Raw genomic sequence first — 19,373 nt, 5'->3', positions numbered from 1 at the left:
CATCACTGGTTATTGTGTATGTGGAATGCAGGAATTCCAGCAATATATTAAACCCAATACAAACAAGAGTTCTAGACCACTATATGTAAAATATTCACCAGACCATAATCTAAAATCACAATATAGAAGAATTCAACCAATGAGGCAAATATATATAAAATATTACTTTTACTAGATTCATATAAAATTACAAAAAAGTCAAATACAATAAATCACAGGATTGACAATGGCTCCTGATAGGGACGGGGTAACTTGGAAAGTAAATCCATTGTATTCCGAAGGTATGAGGGAAGACTTCACCCCTTAAGTACAAAGCCCATTTTGGCCTTAAAGGGGTACTCCGGTGAAAACCTTTTTTCTTTTAAATCAACTGGTGCCAGAAAGTTAAACATATTTGTAAATTACTTTTATTAAAAAATCTTAATCCTTCCAGTACTTATTAGCTGCTGAATGCTACAGAGGAAATTCCTTTCTTTTTGGAACACTGATGACATCACGAGCACAGTGCTCTCTGCTGACATCTCTGTCCATTTTAGCAACCGTGCATAGCAGATGTATGCTAAGGGCAGCATGGTGGCTCAGTGGTTAGCACTGCTGCCTTGCAGTGCTGGGGCCTTGGGTTCAAATCCCACTAAGGACAACAATAAATAAAGAGTTATTATTATTATAATGATGTCAGCAAAGAGCACTGTGGCCGTGATGTCATCAGAGAGAATTCTAAAAAGAAAATAATTTCCTCTGTAGTATTCAGCAGCTAATAAGTACAGGAAGGATTGAGATTTTTTAATAGAAGTAATTTACAAATCTGTTTAACTTTCTGGCACCAGTTGATTTAAAAGAAAAAAGGTTTTCACCGGAGTGCCCCTTTAAGGACACAGAAAATTTTATTTTTACGTTTTCATTTTTTCCTCCTCGCCTTCAAAAGATCATAACTCTTTTATTATTTCATCCACAGACTAGTATGAGGGCTTGTTTTTTGCGCGACCAGTTGTCTGTTGTAATGCCATCACTCACTTTACCATAAAATGTATGGCGCAACCAAAAAAAATACTATTTGTGTGGGGAAATTAAAAAGAAACCCGCAATTTAGCTAATTTTGGAAGGTTTCGTTTTCACGCCGTACAATTTATGGTAAAAATGACATGTGTTCTTTATTCTTTGGGTCAATACGATTAAAATGATATCTGTGATAACCTACTCTTCTATTACTGTTGCGCTTAAAAAAATCACAAACTTTTTAACCAAGTTAGTACGTTTAAGATACCCCTATTTCGAAGACCTATAACTTTTTCATTTTTCCGTATAAACGGCGGTGTGAGGCCTCTTTTTTTGCGCCGTGATCTGTACTTTTTATTGTTCCATATTTGCTTATATAAAACTTTTAACACATTTTTTATTAATTTTTTTTGGGAATAAAATGTTATAAAAAAGCAGCTATTTTGGACTTTTTTTTTTTTACGTTCACGCGCTTCACCGTACGGTATCATTAACATTTTATTTTAATATTTCAGATATTTACGCACGCGGCAATACCAAATATGTATATAAAATATTTGTAAACACTTTTTTGGGGTGAAATAGGGAAAATGGGGCAATTTATGTTTTTATTGGGGGAGGGGGTTTTTCACATTTTTTTTACTTTTTCTTACTTTTTTACTTTTATTTTTACACTTTAATAGTCCCCATAGGGGACTATTTAAAGCAATCATTTGATTGCTAATCCTGTTCAGTGCTATGTATAGGACACAGCACTGATCAGCATTATCGGTCATCTTCTGCTCTGGTCTGCGGGAAGGCAGATCAGAGCAGAAGACTCCCGGAAGACAGCGGAGGCAGGTGAGGGGACCTCCGGCTGCCGTGCTGGATGATCGGATCGCCATGGCAGCACAGCGGGCGATCCGATCATCCAATTAAGTGATCGTGATGCTGCAGATGCCGTGATCTGTATTGATCACGGCATCTGAGGGGTTAATGGCGGACATCCGCGGGATCGCGGATGTCCGCCATTACCGGCGGGTCCCTGGCTGCGATCAACGGCCGGGACCTGCCGCGCATGATCCGGGCATCGCTTCGATGCCCATGGTTATGCTTAGGACGTAAATGTACGTCCTGGTGCGTTAAGTACCACGTCACCAGGACGTACATTTACGGCGCTCATCGTTAAGGGGTTAAAACAAAGGGACGAAGAACTTGGTTAACGTAGATTCCGATATTTTGGGTAAGATCACCCACCCCTGACACTATCGGCCTACATTTTAATGGAACAAGACCTTTGTGAATTTTCGGGAGACCATAGAATGGGGGCAAGGTGCAGCCGGTAATAGAAATTACATTTCTTTGTCATCTATCAAACCATCAGTAAAAGCTTGTTTTAATAAACTCTGCAATTCCTTATTAAACTTTAAAGTGGGATCCTTATCCAAAATACAGTATGTCATCCTGTCAGATAAGATATTCATGCACATGTGGACATAATCGGTGTGATCCAAGAGGACTAGGTTACCACCTTTGTCAGATGGTTATATTATGGTGGAATCTAAGACTATAATCTAAGAATAAAAAGTGATAATAAAGACCAGCACTGGCATTTCGGGCATTGACAGACAACTCTGTTATTCAATGCCTATTTTTTAAGGCTTTATATCTTATAAGATATATACAGTAGTAATAAGCTTGCTCCTCTAGTAAGGATTAGTGAACTAGTATTTATTAGTCTTAGTATACTGTGACAATATTCAGTAATATGTAATAATATTGAAAGAAAATATCTTTTTTTTTTTTCTTTCTTAGTGGAATTTTCCACTTGTAATGTTTTCTTGGAAGATTGCACCTGCACTATGCAATGGCAATACAGTTGTCATCAAGCCAGCAGAACAAACACCACTGACTGCTCTGTACATGGGATCACTAATAATAGAGGTGTGTATTATATGTACTACAGTAAATTGAAGTGTGTGCTTTAGTTATAGAAACAGTAGCAGATCTGCCTTTGTTTCTTTATGAAATATGAAACCTTTATATACCAACAGTTATGGATTTTCACTTCTTTGAAAGAAAATACAATGTGAAATGTGAATAAAGCCTAAGACAGAGCCACGGCAATTCTTTCCTTCACCAAGGGCACAGGGTCAGTGTGTTGACCTAACCCCATATATTAGCCAAGGCTATTCTGTATGTCAATGTATCAAACTGTTCTTCTTTCTGACATGTCAGTATTGCAGAGAACCTGTTCCATAGTATTTTACTTTGCTGGCAAGATCCTAGCTTTGTAAAAGTGTCCCTGGCATTTAGGGTGCATTCCCACAGGGCGTTTATGCAGTGTATTTGACGCTGCGCAAAATTTATGGCAGCAGCCACTATACACACAGGGCTCTCCGGCGGCAGCCCTATGTGTGTAGTGAGTTTTGGAGGCGGAGCCATATGCCGGCGTGTCTGTGACGCGCGGCTCTGCCTCCAAAACTCACTACACACATAGGGCTGCCGCCGGAAAGCCCTGTGTGTATAGTGAGCAAGGGATACGCAGTGTATTTCCCGCTGCTTCCATAAATTTTGCGCAGCGTCAAATACGCTGCGTATATGCCTTGTGGGAACGCACCCTTACAAAACTTTTGACAAGTCAAAAGTTTTGATCTGTTGGGGCCTGTATGCTTCACTCAAGCTCACTGTGATCTTCTCCTTGCAGGAGAGGGGCTCCATTATGGACATCATAGTAAGCTGGGGAGGAAAGTGCACAGCTGACCGATGGGGATCTGAGCATACAGACCACGAACAATCAAAACTTTTGACATGTCTCTGACATGTTAAATTTTTTGCTAAATGGGTACTGTCATATTCTTTTTTTTATATTTTGTTGAAATATCTGTTGAGTGTGAGTGCACCCTCAGTATGTTCTCTCTCTAGTCTGTGTCTTGTGACCTGGACAGACTGACTATGAAATAAGTCTATGGCACCATCCAGGACTGATAGAAATAGAGTGTGGATAGCAGGCGACCTTGCACTTCACTCCCTGCTTGTTCTCGTCATTGATCCGGGTTGAGAAAAACTTTTGACTTTAGAAAAATGTTCTATTGAGAGGTACACTTTTAATGAAAGGGAAACTTTAAGATAATTTTTTTAAAAGGTGACGTTTTAATGCAAATACTTTATTTTATGAATTCGTTTATACAGTATATTAATGTTTAATAGTGATCTTTAAAGGGGTTATTCACCCTAAAGGGATTTTATTATTTACCTGCCAGACAGTAATGGACATGCTTAGGAAGGATCTGTGCTTGTCTTGGAGCTAAATTGCTATGTTGTGAGTTTACTTGAACACCTCTGCTATCTTTTTGTGAAATTAAATTCCTTCCTGCAACTACAAGTCCCATTATCCCTTGTTTGTAAGTGTGAGGTCACTTTTCTCCCTCCCACACAACAACTGTGATGTGGTAAAACTACAGTTCTCCAGTGGTACCTTTACCCATTGCACACCTGACTAGTGATGTAATGTCTCAGGCCACATTGCACCCATGAGACAACACTTGTTTTGTATGCTGTTAAAAATAAACATTGGAGCAAAGATCACCAAAGATCACCAAAGAATTGCGAGACCATCCATCAAACACAGGTGAAGACACTGTAGTATAAACTTCACTTGCTTTACAGCCCCTTTAGCATAGCATAGTCAAAAAAAAAATCCTGGAATACCCCCTTTAATCTATTATAATAGCTTTCTCCCCTGTTCACACACTCTGTGAATTTAACGTACATTTGTTATTTGCTTTCCTTTTTTATTTTATAGGCCGGTTTTCCACCAGGAGTAGTGAATATTGTTCCTGGATATGGAACCACTGCTGGAGCAGCCATATCACATCACATGGACATTGATAAAGTTGCATTCACAGGATCAACTGAGGTATAATTGTCATTTTGCTTATTATAAGAAAAGCTTGCAGCTGACAAATAGTGTGAACTGTGCTTATAACTAGTGCTGTGCTGACTCTACTGAATATACTATTTTGCAATGTAGCCAAACAAATCCTTATTAATGACAATAATGTAGAGTGCAAAGATGACCAAAAGCAATATGGCTGACATTTATCATTGTCTTTAGACTGTTTTTTGTGTCTAGAAAAGGCGCAAAAAAGGCGCATGCAGGGTTTATTTGCGCCTTTTTTTGCGCCTTTTGTTTTACACATTTCTGCTGATTTTGGCAATACACATGAAATGGAAGGGATTTATGAACTGCACCTTTTCCTGAAAAGGCGCAAAAAAGACGCAAAACCACTGAAAAGTCTCTAAAACTACACCAGCCCAGACTTAGCTTAGCATTATGGTGTATGTAAAGAGTAAAATGTCAGAAAATGTGTACCTGCACAAAATGTATGAAATGCTCTGCGAACATTTAATAAATCTAGTGCTCCTACACATTACCAGCACACACTACAATGATAAATGCCCCCCTATGTGTCCATACATAGCAACGACTACACCAGTTCTGCTGTGCAAAACAATAAAAAACACATGATGAAAGTTTTGTAGTCAATTTTGTAACTTACAAGGCACATGTAGGAAATACAAGAGAGAGGAGAAAGGAAACTATTGACTGCAGATATTATGCATGGGTAAAGAAAACATGAGAGTCTCATTGAAAGGAGATTAGTAAAACAGTTCATACAAAGAACAGGTTAAGCAAATAACAACATATTAAGGCTAAGTTTCTACTTGTTTTTTTTGTCCTGCGTTTTTTGTTTTGGAAAAAAAATGCAAGAAAAAACACCTGAAGAAAAACCAGTGCAATTTCCTGCATCTGGCGTTTTTTCATTTGTGTGAAAATAGCATTTTTGGCCCCTTTGGCATTTTTTTTTTGGCACCTAAAATTTGTTGGGTACCTACCAAAAAAAAAAAAAAAAGGATGCAGTAGTGACTTTTATTACAAAATTTTAATTAATTTTTAATAAAGTGTGTGTGTGTTTCACTTTTTTTTTTCTCTTTTTTGATTTTTTTTTAGGTATTACTACTACTCCCAGCATGGAACAGTCTGTTTCATGATGTGAGTAGTAGTACCTGTACTAATGGACATATCAATGCAATCATCCATAATATAGCAGAGATGCGGAGCAGCTCTATACAGCGCTCACATCTCTGCACTATACTCCGGCCAGTGGTGTTAATAGAAATTCACATCACTCATTCATATTTTCCGCCCAGAGTGGGGATTGGCCGGATGGTTGCAGCCAATCCCCGCTCTCAGAGGGAAATATGAATGAGTTATTTTCTATTCACATCACTGGCCGGAGTACAGAGCAGAGATGCGCAACCCTTCTCAAGCAACCTGCCTAAGGCCTTGGCTATGAGAGTAATGTATGATAATACTGTAGTCATAGAGTTACTTAATAATACTAATATACTAGGTACTAACACAGTGTATTATCAGCCTACATGATACCATCTTACTGTTACTAAACAGAACACAGTACTATAAAAAAGACCAATAATAGTTCCTGCTCAACACAGGATCTGCAGACCATATAGGTGATTACAGTGTAGTTACAGTGCTGCTCACTGGCAACATCTTATTAGAATCATATAATGAGGAATAGTGGGGTGGCACCACCATATAGGTACAGATAACAGCCCAATTGTTAGTAAAACATTACCAAGTGAGTGGGGGAGAGCTGGGAAAAACAATAGGGGTGCTCATCAAAATCAGAAAAAAGCTATCCATAAATAGTATAAAAGGTAGAAACTTTGATGACGCTCACCTATAAAAACATCAACCTTATTACTTCATTTTAAAAGATGCTGTCTCGCAGCTGGATAGGAACAAAAACCGCAGCAGCCGAAGCTGCACGAGTGCCATCAAAGTTTCTACCTTCTGTTCTATCTTATTAGAAATATCTTCTCCATCTTTCCAAAAATTCATCAAACCAAGACTCGTATGCGCAAAATATGCCAGTCAGCCATCTTAGACTCCTCCCCTTCCATAACGATCCCCACCTTTTGCTCAACCATTGTGCACCAACAATGTGGTGCCCTGTACAGAAAGATTGGTTTAGGTAAGAGGGTAGAGGGGGGTAGTTAGGTCCCCCCCCTCATTAGGTAGATAGGCCCCTTCATTTTGTAGATCTCCCTATTTGGTAGGGAAGTCCCCATGAAGTCCCCATTAAGTAGGTGGCAGTGGAAGAAAAACATTGTATTGTCACCTTGTAACAACACAAATTAACAGAGCAAGCCATTTAATCTGCATAACATTTGTATGTGAATAATAGAGACAAAAAGGATGAAGCGGCACTCCAAAGGATTGAAATCCAAAATGTGAATTTATTCACCCATCAGTACAGATGCAACGTTTCTTTCCACAATCAGGAACTTTCTCAAGAAAGCTTGAGAAAGTTCCTGATTGTGGAATGAAACGTTGCATCTGTACTGATGGGTGAATAAATTCACATTTTGGATTTCAATCCTTTGGAGTGCCGCTTCATCCTTCTTGTCTCTACTGAACATTTGGGATTGTGAGTCGGATCCCTGGATCTGTGCACCCACCTAGGACTTTAAGCCCTTCACTCTGCCTTACCTCACCTCTTCTTCTCTGTATGTGAATAGTGGTGTTAGTTGTGATTGATTCATTTATTACATAAAAAAGTTTTTCCATACATCTTAAGTTTTTTCTTTATATATATTTAGGTTGGAAAACTAATCAAAGAAGCCGCTGGAAAGACTAATCTTAAGAGAGTTACACTAGAGCTTGGAGGAAAAAGTCCAATTATCATTTTTGCTGATGCAGACTGTTAGTATCACTATGTTACTGTTTATTTTTTAATGGTTACCATGTCAAGTTAAACGGGTTATCCAAGATTGCAAAAACAGACCTGATTTCTTCAAAAAACGGCACCTGTCCTCAGGTTATGTATATTTTTTTTTTTTTAGCTCTTTTTTATTAAAGTAAATTGAGCCACGTTGCAATACCACATACAACCTGGGGACAAATGTGGGGGTGTTTTTAGAAGTAAATAGCCTTTGACTTTTCCTGGATAATCCTTTAAAGTCTTTACCTATGTGAAACAATCACATGCTACTGTCATTAAAGAGAGTGTTTCCTCCTGATGATGCTCTTATATAACGAAACATGTTTTTTTCTTTTCTTTTCTTTCTTGAATTTCCTTTCTGTTTGACAACATGCTCTCTACTGACACCTCTGTCCATTTTAGGAACTGTACGGAGCAGGATAGGTTTGCTATGGGGATTTTCTCCTACTCTGGACAGTTCTTAAAATGGACAGAGGTGTCAGCAGAGAGCACTGTGGTCAGACAGAAAGGAAATTCAAAAAGAAAAGAACTTCCTGTGGAGCATAAAAAAACTGATAAGTACAGGAAGGATTAAGATTTTTTAATGGAAGTAATTTACAAATCTGTTTAACTTTCTGGCTGATGAAAAAAAAATGTTTTCCAATGGAGTACCCCTTTAAAATAGTGTACTATAGACCCTGGTCAAATTAGAACAGAGTGCAATATATTGGGAGTGTATGTCCCATTAAACATTGGGGTTTTGTTACAAGCTATTTTTGTACACAGGAGCGATTTTTAAACAGTTTATATTGGTCATAAACATGTTTTTTTTTTCTTGTTTTGGCTTGGTCTTTTAGTTATTGTTTGATAAGTGGACCCCAATCCAATCTTCTTATAGGGTATTGGTTGTTATCATAGAGCTCAGAGTCCAACCACAAGCTCAGGGTAAACACATACCCACTTAAAAGTCTAATTAGTTTACCTGAGTCCCCTCCAGAACTAGCACTAGCAGCGTAATTAGATGACCAGCTGGAGTGATCAACCACCTGATCCTCAAGAGAATGCATGAATAATGTAAGCAAACAAAATGCAACAATTACTGGAATGTTTCTTTAATATTGCTATGGTCCTACCTACTGGAACCTTATTCATGTGACTGTCAGGACAGCATACTAGAATAAACATTTTTAAAAGTTCTCCAAAAAGTTATGTGATATATTTCTTCTCCCAGTGGACAATGCACTAGAGCAGGCCCACCAAGGGCTGTTCTATCACCAAGGACAGATGTGTGTAGCTGGATCTCGATTATTTGTAGAAGAATCAATTTATGAAGAATTTGTCCGCAAAAGTGTTGAAAGAGCTAAAAAACGGGTCCTAGGGGATACCCTCTCACCTACAACACAGCAAGGGCCACAGGTAAATTTTGTTTTTGAAAGTCATATATACCTAATGGTCTAGAAGAAAGTCTTTAATTAATAAAATATTGGTAAACTGGCAGATTCTGCCCCACAACCAACCAGTGTTTTCCAACCAGTATGCCTCCAGCTGTTGCAAAACTATAACTCGCAGCATGCTCAGACAGTCAAAGCCTTTCCAGGCATGCTGGGAGTTGTAGTTTTGTAACTGCTGGAGGCACTCTGGTTTGCAAACACTGATATAGATCTTTTGATCATTTGATTTAGCTGAACTTAATGGACACTTTTTATCAATCTTTTTGTAAATAACTACCATTTGGCAAATAGCAAAATGGAATATATCCTACTTTAAGGGTATGTTCACATGTGCACATTTTGCTATGTATTTTCTTTTGAGGACTGCAACATACTTCATGTGTGAACATACTTTACCCTTAGTTTCCCAGGAAGTCAAGAATGATTCACTTCAATAAAAAAAAAAAAAAAAAATGCTGTGCATTATCACACCAAAGTATATTATAATTATACATTGAGGTAAGGGCTGATGTATCAGTGTTATGTAAACTTGCCAGGTTCCCAGGCTTTTTATGCTTAAGGATCAAAATGCGCAAGAAAATAACTAGTCTAGTCCTTGGCAAGGCTCCAAGGAGTTGTTTTCAGTCCTTGGCCTGGACACATGATGAAACATACCGCTTTATTGCTACCAAACAGAATTTCGACATGGACGTCTACATCGTGGCAGAAAGAGATTATATAGTGAAACTTTTAGTCTGTTGTGGATGAGATTTTAAAAAACAGCAGAGAAATGCCCTTGCCCCCCTCCCCTTACCTTCCAGTGTACAGTAGATGTCTAATGAGATGATCATGTCCAGTCAAAAACTAAAGCTTAAAGTCCTCTTTGAATTGTTAAAGTGACCTGTCATTTGCAAAAACTTAAAAAAAAAAAATGTAGATAATAACATATGTATATTTGTAATATACATTGGTTAGAAGATGATACATTTTTGGATGAAAAAATGCTTTCTTGTCCCTGCAGCTGTTTCTCTGTACAGGAAGAGGGGATGGACAAGCAGGGCTCTGTACAGTGAGGACAAGCAGGGCTCTGTGCATTGAGGACAAGCAGGGCTCTGTACAATGAGGACAAGCAGGATATTGTGCAGTGAGGACAAGAAGGACTCTGTGCAGTGAGGACAAGCAGGGCTCTGCACAGTGAGGACAAGCAGGATATTGTGCAGTGAGGACAAGCAGGATATTGTGCACTGAGGACAAGCAGGGCTCTGTACACTGAGGACAAGCAGGGCTCTGTACACTGAGGACAAGCAGGGCTCTGCACAGTGAGGACAAGCAGGATATTGTGCAGTGAGGACAAGCAGGACTCTGTGCAGTGAGGACAAGCAGGGTTCTGTGCAGTGAGGACAAGCAGGGATCTGTACACTGAAAACAAGCAGCACTCTGTACAGTGAGGACAAGCAGAGTTCTGTACAGTGAGGACAAGCAGGGCTATGTTCACTAAGGACATGCAGGGCTCTGTACACAAGCAGGGCTCTGTGCAGTGAGGACAAGCAGGGCTCTGTGCAGTGAGGACAAGCAGGGCTCTATGCAGTGAGGACAAGCAGGGCTCTGTACACTGAGGACAAGCCGGGCTCTGTACACTGAGGACAAGCAGGGCTCTTTATACTGAGGACAAGCAGGGCTCTGTACACTGAGGACAAGCAGGGCTCTGTACATTGAGGACAAACAGGGCTCTGTACACTGAGGGCAAGCAGGGCTCTGTACAGTGAGGACAAGCAGGGGTCTGTGCAGTGAGTACAAGCAGGGCTCTGTGCACTGAGGACAAACAGGGCTCTGTGCACTGAGGACAAGTAGGGCTCTGTACACTGAGGACAAGCAGGGCTCTGTACATTGAGGACAAGCAGGGCTCTGTACACTGAGGATAAGCAGGGCTCTGTACAGTGAGGACAAGCTGGGCTCTGTACACTGAGGACAAGCAGGGCTCTGTACAGTGAGGACAAGCAGGGCTCTGTGCACTGAGGACAAGCAGGGCTCTGTACACTGAGGACAAGCAGGGCTCTGTGCACTGAGGACAAGCAGACAAGATGCCAATCCTTCCTAAGTGTTTGTGCTATTGTTCAACATATTAAAATATTTATGTATAGAATTATGTCATAAAGTTGATTTAAGTTTTATACACATTTCAAACATTTTACACACATGGTTTTGTAATAGACAGTGTTAAGAAGCCAATATTTTGTTATGATGTTAGGTTTGTGTCTGTGGGCTGTGCATTTGCTGAGGGGTAGGTCAATAATAGATGTACATCTATAATTTATTTGGCTGGGAGGGCAGCTTGTCTTCCCCTGGGGGCTGCAAAGTAGACATGCAAGGACTCCCAAGCTGCCATTTGGGGCTTTAGTTATCTTTTGCAAGAATCCCTTTTCGGTTTAACAGACAACCTGTGCCATCAAATTGGAGGTTTTACTCTTATTAGGGCATCAGTTTTTTAGAATGCCTGTTGATGACAGATCTCTATAACCATTGTGGCCCCATCTGTCAAGTGACAATAGACTTTTATTTTGTCACAACTAATGGTCCCACCTGGTGTTCTGTCCAGGGGCTCTATGGCTCAGCCAATCATTCATGTTTTTAGAATGGAGAGAATATCGATTGAATAAGTGCTCCTAGAAATGCTCATTCCCAATAATCGGCCTATGTAAAAATCAGTTGGCCTTCTTATCCCATCTTTTGTTTGGTCATTTAAATGATTATCGACTGCGCATCACCCTGTGTAAATAGGTGAGGTTTGGCTGACAATAATGAATTTACAGGGTCGCATGAACGATCCAAGGATTGTTCGTGCCTTGTGATGGCTCCGCAAACAAGCACCGATCACCAAGATCAGCACTTATTATATTTAGCCCCTCGGTCCATTTAAAAGGGCCTTGACTCACTGGCATACTTCTCTGTTAGAGGCTTACACCCTGAAACAAAAGATCAGGCAGATGAAATTCAACATTCTGTTCCCTGACATCAACTGTCGGCAGAGACTTGGGCTACCCCCATACATATTACATAGTTAGTGGGTTCCATCAAAATCAACAGGGTCAGTTGACATACAGAATGGCTCTTTTTCTGTTTGTGGAAGAACTAAATAACATCATAATTTACTCCTCATAGTGTTCAATGAAACACCATACAGCTCACAAATTCTCTAACTTTGTTGTATAAATTACTATACAATAGAGGCAGTGTTCTATTACATTATCATTAATTACATTCTGCATATACAGTTAGACAACACACATCCTGACAAGCCTGTAAAGCAGCTCTCTACATGCCATGTATGACAGAAGAAAGGCACAAGTCCTACCAATGTTTTCAAGGTAGTAATTTTACTTGTGTTTCAGTCAGGCATAAAGTCTTTTATAGCCATTCTCGTTATCTTTTGTCTAGATTCTGCATTATTGAGTTTGGCTCAAGTAACAGAACAAACAAGTAAAAAAAAGTAACCTGAGATCATGATGAAAAACAATTATATGCTCTGTTAACTCTTGTGCCAAACTGGAATTAATGTCATCACCATAGGTATTGTGTTATTCTAGACTGAATGCCATGGCCAGAAGTTCTGATGTTGTAACAATTTACTGGCAATTTAATTACTTAAATTAAAAATAATAATAATATATATTCTTCATAATTCCATATTTTAGATTGACAAAGAACAATATGACCGAATTCTTGAGTTAATTGAAAGTGGAAAGAAGGAAGGAGCAAAACTGGAATGTGGAGGAGGCCCATGGGGTGATAAAGGGTTCTATATCCAGCCTACTGTCTTCTCAAATGTTAAGGATGATATGCGCATTGCCAAAGAAGAGGTATTTTCAGTCAATTTTCTAATTCTTTCCAAAGTTATAGAGATGTTTGCTAGTTTTTTTCCTACTATAATTTCTTTAATTATGGGAACCTTATTTAAAACCTAATTAATATGTTAATTTCATTTTAATAGATATTTGGGCCTGTACAGCAAATCATGTCATTCAAAACAATTGATGAAGTGATCAAAAGGGCAAACAACACCACCTATGGACTCGCTGCGGGAGTGTTCACCAAAGACCTTGACAAAGCAATAACTGTATCTTCTGCTCTTCAAGCAGGAACCGTCTGGTAAGCACAGTACTACATTTTTAGGGTGTCTCTCTTCTTAAACCAGTATAAGCAGTTCCTTTGGACACTCCATTTTTTTATTAGAATGTTTTGTACACTGGGGAAGATTTACAAAAAAAAAAAAATATTAATATGTAAGGGGCCTAATTCCAAGGGGAGGAGGGCAGTGGGGACACTAAGTGGCATGGCTCTAGAGGGAGGGGGTAAGAGAACATATTGGGGATAATTTGGGGTAGGAACCTAATGTTCCGCCCTAATAGGTGTACAATGATGGTAGACCTGGGGGCCTCTATTAGATCTGCAACTGCCATCATAACCCTAAATTTATCAATCAAGCGCAATGAGTTTCATAAATTGCGGAAAAATATAGTAATCTACTCAATCCACTCTTTGAAAAATGAAATCGATGATTTAGAACATCTTGCTACGTGCAGTCCAAGATGGCTTATATTTGTGTTAAAAATATGGTCATTGCGCAAGATTTCTGTGGGTAAATGAAATGTACACAGTTAATAAATTTGTGCGTACTAAATATGTCACTCCAAGGTACACCGAAACCTACGTATCTGGAGGAAATGCTCCACCAGAATGTACGCAAAAAAAGATGCATAAAAACAGCTTGCAAAAAATTGAAACACAAAACAGGAGTAAAATCTTTGATACATGTCCCCCACTGACTGTGGGTTTACCCTGTTTCCAATGCTGGTACCATGAGTTATTGGTAAAGCACAACATCTGCATTGGGTTTTTAAGTTTCAGATATCTGTGACTCTACTTTCTCCAAAAACAAATGTATAGATCATTTGGCTTCCTAAAAAATTGACCCAATAGTGTGAGCTTAGAGAATGTCAGATTTTCTTCTTTGTTGGGAACAAAAAACTGCTGGAATTTGCTTATCTATCCAGTTTTATTGAAACAACATCTACTGTACATTTAGTTAAATATATATTACATTGGCGGTATTTGTTAAGCTGACAGCTCTCTCTCTCCTGGCTCAGTATGCATGTGTTCTAAAAGAGTAGAGGGGAGTAAACTGCTGCCTAACAACTCTAGAGGTGGCTTTATATCCTCCAGAACAAACAGATAGACAGGGGAACCTTAAGGGATCTATAACTGTTTGCTTCATTGTGATGGGTTAGAAGGTCACATAGTTTCCCAGAGTCACTAGTTGACAGAAGCTGCCAACAGATAACTTTGAGGTTAAACATTGATATCACTGGATCTTTCTGCAATCTCCAGCTTTCATTCAAGTACAGTGATGATCTGAGCATATTGTACTATTTCACATAAGCCAGCCTTATAACCTCACCTCATATCATTCTTCCCTTTTCCTTGAATTCCCATCACATACAGTTATTAAGAATTCTGGGCTGCCCTGACCATTATCTTGGTAGAGAATGCTGTTTTTACCTGTCCCTGTTAGAGTTAAGAGAACTTATAGTAAATTGGTTTGTAACCAACCTCGCAGCTCGGCCGTTGATTACTTTAGTCTGCATCATTCAGTTCAGCTTTCCAAGGGCTCTGGTTGCCTAGAAAAGGTGGATACAGTCCTAGGAAACCTAACACTTACTGTACAACCCGGACTTTTCCAGGCAATCGAAGCACTTGGAAAGCTGAACTAATTGATGTAGACTAAAGTAATCAACGGCTCAGCCGCAAGGTTGGTTACAAACCAATTTACTGTAAGTTAGCTTAACTCTAGTAATTTGAAGCAAAGTTACTCTCTCGACCTCAAAAAATGCTGTTGTCTATATATATATAGTGTAGAGAGATAACAAAAGATGCATGCATCTCCTGCCACCAAGGTCCACCTGCATCTCTGAATCGGAGTGTCGAGTCTTTTATTGTCTCTCTATACTATTTATTTGACACATCTGTCCTTTCATTTATCCCAGCACCACCGCAGACTCTATTGTGTTGTCCTTCATCGCTGCACCGCTATCCAGTGTTTGCATTAACCTGTACATTAACCCCCGAGCTGCCTGCTACTAGTAGTGCCACCTAATACACTGTACACTTTACGGTAAAAAGGACATGTGTTCTTTATTCTGTGGGTCAATACGATTAAAATGATACCCATGACTAGATACTTTTATATTTTTGTACCGCTTAAAAAAAATCGAAAACTTTTTGCACAAAATCAGTAATCATTTTTTGCACCGTCATCTGTACTTTTTATCAATACCACATTTGCATCAGATCATTTTTTGTAATTTTTTTAATTAAATATGACAAAAAAGCAGCATTTTTGGACATTTACGCCATTCACCGTACGGGATAATTATCATTATATTTTGATAGTACGGGCCTTTACACACGCGGTGATACCAAATATGTTTATTTAAAAAAATTACGCTTTTGGGGGGTAAAATGGGAAAAACTGACAATTTAAATTTTTATTGAGGGAGGGGATTTTTCCGTTTTTTTTTACTTTTTATTTTTAAATTTTTCAACTTTTTTTTTAACACTTTGATTGCTAATACTGTTCAGTACTATGTACAGGACATAGCACTGATCAGTATTATCGGCTATCTCCTGCTCTGGTCTGCTCGATCGCAGACCAGAGCAGAAGACCCTGGGAGACGGTCGGACCCAGGTGAGGGGACCTGCAGGCGATCCGATCATCCATTCAAAGTACCGCACTGCCGCAGATGCCGTGATCTGTATTGATCATGGCATCTGAGGAGTTAATGGTTGACATCCGCGCGATCGCTACTAGCAGCCGGAACCTGCCGTGTATGACACGAGCACCGTTCCGATGCTCGCGGTCATACACAGGATGTAAATGTATGTCCTGGTGCGGGAAGTCCCGACAAACCAGGACGTACATTTACATCCGTGGTCGTTAAGGGGTTAAAAGGAAGTCAAACAGAATAATCTCCCCAGAAGATAGCAAGGTGGCTGTAGGGGGAGGTAGGGGTCCTGGTGAGGAACACACAGCCCGAGCTGTGAGTGGCCGAAAGTGTGGACGATACACACAGCAAGAGGTTGCAAATGCGTGTGTGTGAACAGTGAGTAGAAGGTTGCAGAAGGCATAAGTTTAGCTGGCCGGGAAAAGCCCACCAGTTGGTAGTCAGGGCATGCTGGATTGTTTATTTAGTGACTAGACGGTCTTGGGTTTTGTTTGTTCCTGTCTTCTGTCCTGCAACCTGTCTAATAAAGCTGGCAAGGGTTTTACTTGCATAAAGTACTGTTGTTTGCCTGCTGATTGAAGTGTAAACTTATCCTGTGGTGGTGCCAAGGACGATCCCAGAGCTATCCCCAGGGAGAAATCCTTACAATATATATATATATATATATATATATATATATATATATATTATCAGAAAGCAGCATTTTTTGAGGTCGAGAGAGTAACTTTGTGTTCAGATACTGTTACACACCCTGCAGGTTGCACCTCGGGCTCAGATATATAATAAAGAGCCTTATACATTAAACTTTATAATAACATAGTATGCAGTAAGGCTATGTTCACACAGTGTTCATTCAGGGAGTATTCTATGTAAGTCTATGGGAAAGTGATTGTGTACACAATGGGGGAGATTTATCAAAACCTTTGTAGAGGAAGCAGTTGCCCATAGCAACCAATCAGATTGCTTCTTTAATTTTTAAAGGCGCCTATGAAAAATTAAAGAAGCAATCTGATTGGTTTCTATGGGCAACTGCACCACTCTTCCTCTACACAGGTTTTGATAAATCTCCCCCAATATGTAAATAATTTGTCCACATTTTTGTAGCTGCATAAAGAAGTGACACGTCACTTGTTTTAGCGGCTGTAAATAATGCAGCTGTATTTTTACATATTGTGTGCACAATCACTTTCCCATAGACTTACATAGAATACATTAATTCTAAATAAGTGGACATAATTTGTCCACAATTTTGCAGACAGATTTACAAATTAAACACACAGAAAAACGCTGTGGGAGCATAGCCTAAGCCGCCAAATCCACCTATTATATTATTATCTTGTATTATATTATCTTGTGAATTTGTGTTTAAGCAGAGGATTTAAAGCTCTATATCAGAAACACGGAAATCAGACGACAATCAATATTTAATATATTTATTTATTTAAGTTATTTTGTACCGAATTTTAGACTTAAAGGGGTAGTCTAGAGGATAGGGTATAAGTGTCTGATTGCAGAGGTACAACTACTTAGACCCCCCACAGTGCAGGTGGTGATTGGCTGAATTTGCCATCACTTGCTCTCGTACAGGAAGGTGGGGGCTGGAAAAGGCCAAGGATGGGGGGGGGGGGGGTAAGTAGCCAGGGCCCTGTATATGAGATTGCAGGAGCCAACCACTGGGACCCCCGCAATCTCCTGTACAGGGACCTAGCTAATTACTTGTCTTTGGCCTTATCCAGCACCCACCTTCCTGGAGGAGAGCTGGTGATTGGCTGAGCAGGCTGTTACTAGCACTCATTGAGGAAGGTGGGAGCGGAAGTATATAGGGCTCCATACAGGAGATCACGGGGGTTGCAGTGGTCGGACCCCCATGATCAGACACTTCTCCCCTATATTGAGGATAGGGAATAAGTGTCTAATAAGTTCAGTTCCCCGAACTACCCCTTTAAAAAGGTTTTCTGGTAAAAAATGTATTGCTTATCCACAAGAAAGGCCTTCAATTGTTGATTGGCAGGGTGCTGTCACATGGTACCCCACCCCCCCAATCAGCTGATCAACACAGCAGGTTACTGAAGTATATGGGAGCTGCCTTGCAATAACCTGGCACCACAACAATGTATGGATTCAAGGCTTCCAGTTCCTGTATATTGTTTATCTTCGGTGCAGAGGCTTTGCTGGCCAGTTGATTGGTGGGGGTACCAGGTGTCAGCACCTTGCTGATCAGGTATTGATAGCCTATCCTGTGAATAGGCCTGTAACAGAGCTGGATGTGGATCCTTTACCTGTGTGGCGATGACCCTATCGGGGAGCGGAGTCTAAGGTGCCGCTGGTCTTCCCCAGGGCCCGCCGCAAGGCAGGATGGGCTTGCTGCGGCAGGCGACACCCAGGTCGCTACCCCCAACACGGCTCGACAACACAGGTAACTGGGAAAGGCAAGGTACCGAAGGAGGAGCCAGTATTTTTTGGCCAGAAAAAAAACTTTAAAGACTTCCCCAGCAGGCACCACATCACTGATGCCTGCTGGGGCCGGCGCTTCCGCCCGTAGTTCACCTATACAGGGTGCCTCCAGCTGTTTCCCCACTGCAACTCCCAGCTTGCCCTGACATCTATTGGCTGTCAGGGCATGCTGGGAGTTGTAGTGGGAAAACAACTGGAGGCACCCTGTATAGGTGAACACCGGAGCACATACCGCTCCCCGCCGCGCAGCCCGCAGACCCCAACCCCCCACCCCCGGCCGCGTTGCGCGCTCAACTCACTCCCCCTCCCCCTTAGTTCACCCAGAGTACCCCCTCCCCGCCATGCAGCCTGCAACCCCCCCCCCCCCCCGGCCCCGCCGCTCCGCTCAACCCATTCCCCCTCAGTTCACCTATTCAGTGTCCTTCCAGGCTTCCCCACTACAACTCCCAGGGCCTGATTGACAGGCGGGAGCGAGCACAGCAGTGATTGAATTTCGACTCGTTGCCAGGCTTCAACGAGTCGAAATTCAGTGGTGACGTCACTGCTGAATGCATTCGGCCACTAAGAGGGCGACCCCTAGTGGCCGAATTTAAAAGTGATTTTACACTGTTTTAAAATCACTATAAAAAAAAACTATATTAGAGATATGTTGTAGTACTTAAGTACTACAACATATACATTTTTTGTTTTCATGACAGTGCCCATTTAAAAATTACATGATATTAATAGGTGAAATTTACTTTAAACTTGGTATCTAGTCACTTTGGGAGTCAGAGACTTTTACATAGGGTGAATGTTGGATGCTGCTACAGATGGTTTGTGTGCCCTTTTGTCAATCAGATGCCTCAATATGTCCATAATAATAAATAATATTAGCCGGTATGGTTAGTTATTGTAATAAAACAGCTGGTTAACTAATATTGTGATCTACTGGACTCTGCTGT

At 40.4% G+C, this 19,373-nt stretch overlaps 1 protein-coding gene across 1 annotated transcript in view; it reads left to right on the top strand.

The window, feature by feature from the left end:
• ALDH1A1 (aldehyde dehydrogenase 1 family member A1) overlaps positions 1 to 19,373 on the top strand; it is a 59,942-nt gene that overhangs the window by 25,553 nt on the left and 15,016 nt on the right. Inside the window, exons 6-11 of the mRNA XM_056523170.1 lie at positions 2,791 to 2,919; positions 4,781 to 4,894; positions 7,666 to 7,768; positions 8,998 to 9,182; positions 12,889 to 13,053; positions 13,185 to 13,342. Of these exons, the coding sequence (XP_056379145.1) occupies positions 2,791 to 2,919; positions 4,781 to 4,894; positions 7,666 to 7,768; positions 8,998 to 9,182; positions 12,889 to 13,053; positions 13,185 to 13,342 (854 nt within the window). The remainder of the gene's footprint in view (positions 1 to 2,790; positions 2,920 to 4,780; positions 4,895 to 7,665; positions 7,769 to 8,997; positions 9,183 to 12,888; positions 13,054 to 13,184; positions 13,343 to 19,373) is intronic.

The sequence above is a fragment of the Hyla sarda genome, chromosome 1 (genome assembly GCF_029499605.1).
Source record: "Hyla sarda isolate aHylSar1 chromosome 1, aHylSar1.hap1, whole genome shotgun sequence".
NCBI lineage: Eukaryota > Metazoa > Chordata > Amphibia > Anura > Hylidae > Hyla > Hyla sarda.
The sequence above is the reverse complement of the archived record's forward strand: the minus strand, read 5'-3'. Positions and strand labels throughout refer to the sequence as shown.